We start from the raw sequence: 8,652 nt of genomic DNA, 5'->3' as shown, positions 1-8,652 counted from the left end.
AGGATTTTAATTAGAATTAAATAAGAACTTGATTGAGATCTATATAAGATATATTTTTTTATTATTCTAAAATTCTTTAAGGATTTTTTAAAGATTCTTTTAAGATTTATTATGGATTTCTTTTGAACTCCTTTAAGATTTCTTATTGTTTCTTTTGTAATTTTCTTAAGGTTTCTTTTGAATTTGATTAAAGATTATTTTATTATTATTAAAGATTTAATTAAAATTATTTAATATTCTATTAGAATTAAGATTTTATTATTGTAATTTCCATTCTACCTTTCAAAGTCAAGTATTTGGTGTATTTTTGAGGAAGACTTAATGTAATACAACAACGTGATGAAGATAAAGATCCTTAAGAACAACATGTCCTTCCTCGAGTAGATGGCAAGATATAATGTGTTTGGTATCATGATCTTAAAAAAGATTCTTAATATTTAGTGATTTTATTAGATATAAAAATAATACTTGATGGTATTTCAATTTTTTTATTTGAAGAGAATTATATAAGCCTCGACAATAATTAAATAACATAGTAGTCTACTTGCCTTAGTATGGAATATTATTAAAGGATGTGGGATCTATCAACCATCTTTAAATTAAACAAAGATCAAGGTATGTGGCAAATATAATTTGATGCATCTTAGATTTCTTCAATGTATGATGACCACTTCTAGCAGAATACATTCTTAGAAGGAGACGTAATGTCACAAACATATATATTTACTCCAATAATTATCTATATGATTAAGTAGAAATAGGTAAAAATAAATTAATTTTATAATATCTTTTAGAATAGCTTTCTAAAAGCTTTATAGACACTATTTTGACTTTATATGTATTTACAATTAATTGGTAGACTAAAAATTTAGTTAACAAATTAGCTATGTGACACACGTATTGATAGCTTGTGGAACAAACTAACTATTTGGTGCACATATACATAACTTGCCTTGCAAATTAAGTCATGTGTCTAACAAAGTCAATACGTGTTGGAGGTCCTATAGGCCATGAAACTCTTTGTTAGAAAGTATATATGGACGTTGTTGTATTACATAGCATTTGGCTTGAGAATGCATCGGGCACTTGGCTATAAAAGATAAAAAGAAAATTGCAACAACAAGTCCTAACAACTTTAATAGATTCTTAATTAAATTATAATTGAAGATTAGCAAATATAATCAAACATCAATTAAATTCAATTAAAATTTTAATGAAATTATACAAGAAATACAAAGAATGCTTAGAGATCCTTTTAAAAAATCATAAAGAAATAACATAAAAGTTCAAAAAAAATATACTAAAATAAAAATCTTAATAAAATATTAAAATAAAAACTTTAATTAAATGCTAATCAAAACCTAATCAAACCTTGGTCAAATCCTAATCAAACCTTAGTCAAATCTTAAATGGTCTTAACCAAATCTTAGACAAATCCTAATCAAATTCCAAACAAATCTTAAATAAATCTTAGTCAAATCCTAAATAAGCCTAATCAAATCTTAAATAAATCTTAATCAAATTCTAAAGAAATCCTAAATAAGTCCTAATTAAATCTTAAACAAATCCTAAAAAAATCCTAGTCAAACCATAATCAAATCCTAATCAAATCTTAAACAAATCCTAACCAAACCCTAAACAAATCCTAGTCAAATTCTAGACAAATCCTAAATAAGTCCTAATCAAACCTTAGAAAAATCCTAGACAAATCCTAATCAAATCTTAATCAAATCCTAATCAAATCATAAATAAATCCTAATCAAATCATAATCAAATCCTAAACAAATTCTAATCAAATCATAAATAAATCCTAATCAAATCATAATCAAATCCTAAACAAACTCTAATCAAATCCTAACCTAAATCAAATCCTAAATCAAATCCTAAACTCTAACCAAACTCTAACCAAACCAAACCCTAAGTCTTAACCAAATCTTAGACAAATCCTAGATAAACCTTAGTCAAACCTTAATTGAATCCTAAACAAATCTTAATCAAATCAAATCCTAAATCCTAACCAAACCCTAATCAATTCCAAGTAATTTCTATTGCAGATTTAGACCTTAATAACTAATAAATGAAACATTTATTTTAACTCAAAATTTACACATCTCTTAACAATTAAGTTGACAACAAGCAAAAAAAAGATTTAAAAATGATCAAAATTACCAAATAGACAATAACTTCAAAAATGTGCTCGGGTATCGATCGGCTTCCTTCTCGAACCTTAATGCCAATTCCTTAGAGAAAATTACTCCTAATTGAACCATTTCTTTGCTTCCAAAGTTTACAAACTTGTTAGAAATCAAGCTGACTACCTCTATGAAAAATATTTGCCTCAATCTAACTACTAGATTGACAAATATCTAAGAAAACCTCATTGGTCCTTAGAACCCTAAATTCCAAGACCATAATCCACAAAAACCTTCATGCCTTTCAATCTAACTATTTGATCAAATCCAGATTCATAGCACACATCAAGTACAACTACATCCACAAACCTAGAAATTTTCACTTATAGATCTATTGATAAACTTACAAAATTCTTCAAAAAGTATCATCCATTTTATTTCACAAATCCAAAGTCACCCAAAACAAATCTCAACTTTGCAAAGCTCTTACAAAGTCAATACTTACTCAAATCACTCCAAATCAATGACCAAAGAAACTTTATTAAGTCAACTTCCAAATCCTACTCTCCGATCTCCAAATAAACCTCAGAATTGTTGTCAAGGCTTGGTTTTGTGCCTTGGGGTCTGATTTTGACCCTAGTTGGTAACCAATCCTCTCGGGGTATCAACTCTTAGGTTTTTAAGGTAATTTTTGCCACAAACTACTCTTAACTTCTTTCCAAAGGTGTCTATATTATTTATATTTCTAATCTACCTTATTTTGCTCTAATTCTGGTCTTACAAATTGAGTAGAAGCCTATTTTGTAAAAAGTCAGCATTAGCACCTTTAATTTTTCTACCCCTTGATTATTATCTATTTTTTTAAGATAATTTTTTACAATATATTTGAAATAAGGCCTTCAAAAATATGATATTTTCTTCACCTTTTCACCTATTAGCCGTTTACATCACGACAATGTAAGAGTGAAGCCTTCTTTACTTTTGTCAACACCTTCTTAGTTCTTAGTCTTATTTCAAGTTTTTTTAGTCTTCTTGTCTTTAGTAATAGCCAATCTAATTTAATATTATATCATCTTTGAGTGATTTTTCAGCTTTTTTGAGTAGCATAAGAATATATTGATCATTTAGGTCTTTGAGATTCATATTGTTGATAGTTGATGTAATAGCAAATCTAATTACTTATAAACTTAGGATATTAATTTATAATAAATAGATTATTATATTTATTAAAAATACTAAATATATTTTTAGTATATACTATTTTATTTTTTATTAAAATTTTATATTTTTATGATTAAAATTTTAGATATAAGAATAATTTAATTAGACCATAGCCTTTTAAGAATGCTCAACCTAGTATCTTTATTGTAGAATAGTATTAGATTATTTATTTTTTATTTTTTTCACCTTTTAATATCAAAAAGATCAAAAAAAAACAACAAAAAATTTATTCTTATAATAATTTTTACAAGGTTCAATAAAAATCTTTTAATTATCAAAAAATAATAAATTAAATTATATTAGAAAATAAAAGATATTTTAATTTTGATAAATTGGATCTATCATAAAAGTTTATTTTTTCACCAATTTTATAAAAAACTTCAATAAATAAATAAATAATAAAATAATTCTTTTGTTCTTATTCTAATATGGAAGTCTTAAATATACTAATAAATTTTTATGTATTTGTAATCTTGATACATCTCAAACATCATAATCTAAACATTTATTAGATCCTCTAGAGTCACAACTTCAACACTTTGTTTAACTTTGCTCTTCAAATGCTCCTAAAATGCAATTTTTCCTTCTTAAAACTCCAAACTAATCTTTTTGCAAAATTTCATATAAAATTATTTATATATATATATATATATATAAAGATACCTTTGAACAAACAACTTCAACAAAGGATTATTAGATATCCATATACATAAATATATACATATAGGTGAATGTTAAATAAACCCATCCTTTTACTAAATAGACCCACTCTTGATGAAAAATATGGTAGTCATGATGAATGTGGTTGATTTTTATTGGTTGCAGATCCAATAGTAGATAAATGAATCTAGAAGTCATTTTTTTATTTTTATTTTTATTTTTTCCTATGATAATTTGGATGGATGGTTTGCTTTAGTAAAAACTTGGGTGTATTTAACATTCCCCAATAAATATATATATGTATATATATATATATATATATATAGTTACAAATTTCGACAACCCCTCCAATTGGCAGAAAACAGAGCTAAACAGAATCCTAGTTACTAGTGAGTTCAAAGATATTACTACCCGAGGAAACGCCGGGTGGGAGGAGCGGGGGTGACGACCCAGAGAGGGGCGGAGACCGGAGGAAACGACGGGCGAGGAGGCTTATCTGCTTTTGCCTTGGCAGCGAGCGTGTGTGCAGCAAGCAGCAGCAGCGCTGTGGCCCTTGGTGTGCCTCCTCCTGTAGTGCGTGGAGCTCCTCCTCTTCCTCAGCGCACAGTCGCTGGCTCTGGCTCTGGCTCGCTGTGTAGTGTCTCGTCGAGGGTGGATTGTCTTCTGGGGTGTTGTAATTTTTGTCTTTTTGGGTTTTGGGGTTGGAATTGGAGGAGGAATGCGTTGCGGCGGTGTTGTTATCTGAGGCAGAGAGAGGGCGAAAGGAAGAAGGGGGAGTTTGTGGGGAATCTGAACGTGAGCGCTGAGGGCACAAGGAGATAAGACGTTTGTATTGTTCGATGGGATCAGGAGTGGTGCCAGCTTGCCGGTGCTGCACCACAGTTTGTAGCACAAGCTCGGTGAAGAAGAGTAGCAGTGGAGTGAGCCGGCTTAGCGTGGTGCGGAGCATATATCTGCCATGGTACACGCGGGCGCCGCTGTCGCTGCATTCTGTGGGTGCCCCTGGGACCAGTAGTCGTGACTCGGCCGCTTCATTATGTATGGGTCTACTTCTCTTTTCTTTCTTGGTGCCCGAAAACCTTGAGGTTTGTTTGTGAGGTGTGGATTTGGCAGAAGTTCGATGGGTTGAGTGTCGTTTCCATGGCTTTTTTCCCTGGGTGTTCGTGTTGGTGCAAATTTTCTAGGTGGAGATGAGTGTCTCAGTCGGAGTATAAACCGGGGGTATGGTTGTGAGTACTGGCGTCTTGCTCGAGGCAACCCGAAAGAGTGTTTGCTGTTCGTGGCTGGGTATTCTGTGCCCTAGTGAACCAATTGAAGAATTTTGCTTCGGCGCATGTATCCTTTTTTCGGTTCTTGATTTTTGTTTTCAGTATGTATTCCAAATCGCATGCGTCATTACGCAAGGCTCATTTATGTATGTCTCAATCGAAGATTGTTCAGGACTCAAGAAGCTTTGTGTCTTGCATGATGTTCGCGTTTTTTCCATGTTCAAGTTGGTTTTCGTTGAGCAATTATTGACATGCTATTTCCTGACCTGTTAGTAGGTACCGGACTTTCAAGGCCCCCAAGGTTTAACAAAGTAGCAGCAAATGCGGTGCCCGATTTGGCAGAAGCTAGACCAGATATTGGAGGAGGAGAAGAAGAAAGTTTAGCTGAAGACTCAGATGTTGATTCAATTAGTGAATGGGAGCTTGATTTTTGCTCACGCCCGATATTGGATGCAAGGGGTAAAAAGTTGTGGGAGCTTGTGGTATGTGATAGTAGAAGGCAGCTACAATTTACTCGCTTCTTCCCGAACAACGTCATCAATAGTGTCACACTGCGAGATGCGTTAATGTATATTATGGATACTCTTGGGGTGCCTAAGCCAGAGAAGATTCGGTTTTTCAGGTGAGATCTGGGTCACTTTGCAACGCAATTACTCACATGTTTTCAATCTATCAGTGTCTTGATATTCAGCACAAGGCAGTATGTTTTCGCGCGTTATTTTTTAAAATCTGTATAATGTGTTTCTCTTTTTCCTCCCCTTTGTCATGCAATTTTAGCGTACTAGCTCGAATGCCATGTTCGATTTATGTGCCAGTGTGCTCAATTGTAGTCCCTAACATCTGTTTAGGAGTAGCTCAACGATCTAGAAGATGCCTTGGGAACTCTGCAAGATAGTGCAAGAACATGACTTTGCTTGCTCCATGATTATACTGCTGTTGCTCACTTCCTGTGATTCTTATATTGGGCTTCATTGGACAGGTCTCAAATGCAGACCATCATTACGAAGGCATGCAAAGAGCTCGATATTCAACCCGTTCCAAGTCAAAGGGTGATTACCTACTTATTTCCTCTTCTTGTAGTTTGAAACTGAGCCCATAGAAGGGTACACTTATTCAGAAGCTTGTACTCTTTACACTGGTGAGAGAGTCTTGATTAGTGTTTTATAATGTCTTCCAGAACATGAATCACGTTCATCAAGCTCTATCTCACTCTCCTTTGGCGATGTATGTCTAAAATGCGATACCACCGTGATCCTTGATTTATTGTATTCTTAACTTGGTTAATTTGGAGTTGCAGTGTGTGGCTCTTATAAAATGGTTGGAGGAACGGTTCGAGACGGTCTATAGCCAACATCCAGGGTATCAGGAAGGTGCTTCTCCATTACTGTTGCAGCAGCAATCCCTTCCCTTGGATTTGCCAGATGCTCTACGTGGTGAAGAGTGGGCATTTGTTCAGCTTCCATTTGAAGGTATGTTAGCACCCTGGTGAAGACGATATTTGCTAGACTATCAGACTTGCCATTTCTTCTTTCTCTTCTTTCTTTCTGTTTTGTTTTGGTTTTTTGGCATGCATCTGGAGTGGCTCCAACGTTATTGAGCTATTGCTTGCAGCTGTGTTGGAGGAGATGGAAGGTGTGGTGAGAGGCGATGTTTTTGGCAGTGTATTAGACCTTGGCACATTAAACATAGATTTATCTGGCGACATCATGATTCCAGGAGTTGCGGTAGCATCTTCACGTGCTACTCCACTTGCAGGTAAGTACTGACAATTGACCTCCTTACCGACCAGTGTATTTTGACAGAGAGAACCCATTTTTCTTTTAGCTACTTAGGTGCACTGTTGGTTGTTTCCTCTGATTTTCTGACTATGTTATGTAATGTATTCGCTGACAGTAGCGAGTGTTAGGGTAGCATACATAGTCCTCCAGAGTAGTGGGCAAGTAGTTCCTCATACCAACTATTTGGATATTATATAGTTACATTTGTCTTTTGACAAGGGGTTATTTCACCATGTAGTGAGAACCCTCTGTTCAACTTGGAATTTTGTGGAGGCGATGATTCTTTAATTAACTTATTCTAAACTAATTTTTGTGTGTGTGTGTGTGTGTTTATGTATTTGTTGTCCAGCGTGGACAAACGCTTTGGAACTAGCCTGTCTTGAAGTGGATACACAACGTTCTTGCCTTGTCCTCTCCACTGGCGTGGCAGATCGGTAAGTTTTCTTGTACAGCTCTTTTGTTCTTCATTTGAATCCTATCACTATGCCAGACAGTTCAGTCAGAACTCATTTTCTAGTGTACAGCCACAAATTTCAATGGCATCGAGGCAAAACAGAGGTAATGTTCTTTTATAAAGCTGTTATTTTTCGTCATTTTTTTTTAATCTTCTTGATTGAATCGTAGACATTTTATCTGTGGAACAGGTGGAGATATGCTTTCTACCGCAAAAGCCGACAGACGGATGCAGAAGGTGAAGCTTGGGAGGCAGCCAAGAAGAAATGTGGTGGTCTTCATTTCCTGGCTGTGCAATCGTCACTGGATTCGGAGCTTTGCACAGGATTCTGGTTACTGCTGGATACCCCAATTTCACCTGTGTAGTATATACACTCTCTATAGAATGCTGTGTTAGGGCACGCTTTTAGTTTAGAGCAGCCTCGGAATAGAAAAAGATTGAGTAAAGTCGATTTTACCTTAGGATTTTCACCAGGAAGTCAACTGTCCTGTGTTGTAAGAGTCTCGCTGTAATCTTAAGGCATAATTGTGTAATGGACGTGTTGGGCCGATATTCCAATTTTCCAGAGTTTGTGATGTAGCAGACTGTTCTTTCATTTGTGTTATTTCATTGTATGCACCATTGTGAGGCTGGTATACAGATGTTTCAGTGTACAGATGCATCTCAAACTACCCTGTATTACCCCAGCCTTCCGCATTGGATGAACATCATTCTCTAGGTACAAGTATGGGGCAGTTTTTCTCAGGCCTTCAATTTTTGGATCAACAATGAATTAATGACTGTAAATTACTTGTGTCAACACACACTATGCTACATATAGCTTTATCCACGGAATTTCCTGTTCTACATTCATAATAGAGGTACTCCATTTTGGAAGTGGCTCACAATTTTTTAAAGAAGCAAGGACATAAGTAAGCTCTCTCTTTGGTAGAAAGGTAATTTTTATGTTAGCAGATAGATTGTAAGGTGGCGTTGATAAGAAATGTTTTTTAAAAAAGAGATTTAATGTCAATAGAGAGTACTATTTTTAAAATAAATAAATAAATAAACTGTGCCCAACAGTGAGTGAGTGTCAAAATTTGATGACTGACCACATGAATCCCTCTCAATGCTTACAAAAATCAGTTAACTCATCCAGC

The 8,652-nt window shown here is 34.3% G+C and overlaps 1 protein-coding gene across 2 annotated transcripts; it reads left to right on the top strand.

Moving 5' to 3' along the window:
* The first annotated feature begins 4,624 nt into the window (after positions 1-4,624).
* On the top strand, positions 4,625-8,074 carry LOC112283937 (protein TAB2 homolog, chloroplastic). Of its 2 annotated transcripts, none has more exons than XM_024523353.3 (7): positions 4,625-5,051; positions 5,558-5,903; positions 6,261-6,330; positions 6,579-6,750; positions 6,893-7,036; positions 7,409-7,493; positions 7,704-8,074. In XM_024523353.3, the coding sequence occupies exons 1-7, from the start codon at positions 4,853-4,855 to the stop codon at positions 7,876-7,878; spliced, it is 1,191 nt and encodes a 396-aa protein (XP_024379121.1). In that variant the 5' UTR covers positions 4,625-4,852; the 3' UTR covers positions 7,879-8,074. The 2 variants fall into 2 exon arrangements, with proteins under 2 accessions (XP_024379121.1, XP_024379120.1); XM_024523352.3 differs by having other exon boundaries at positions 5,555-5,903.
* The last annotated feature ends 578 nt before the right edge of the window (positions 8,075-8,652 follow it).

This window comes from Physcomitrium patens, chromosome 6, assembly GCF_059467195.1.
Source record: "Physcomitrium patens ecotype Gransden chromosome 6, ASM5946719v1, whole genome shotgun sequence".
Classification (NCBI taxonomy): Eukaryota; Viridiplantae; Streptophyta; class Bryopsida; order Funariales; family Funariaceae; genus Physcomitrium; species Physcomitrium patens.
The sequence above is the reverse complement of the archived record's forward strand: the minus strand, read 5'-3'. Positions and strand labels throughout refer to the sequence as shown.

Bases quoted from the DNA above. Each gene is read 5' to 3' on its own strand.
- LOC112283937 (XM_024523352.3), top strand. From the start codon at position 4,853: ATGGGATCAGGAGTGGTGCCAGCTTGCCGGTGCTGCACCACAGTTTGT. The intron at 6,331-6,578 runs GTGATTACCTAC...TTGGAGTTGCAG, and splicing joins AACCCGTTCCAAGTCAAAGG to TGTGTGGCTCTTATAAAATG. The intron at 7,494-7,703 runs GTAAGTTTTCTT...TCTGTGGAACAG, and splicing joins TCCACTGGCGTGGCAGATCG to GTGGAGATATGCTTTCTACC.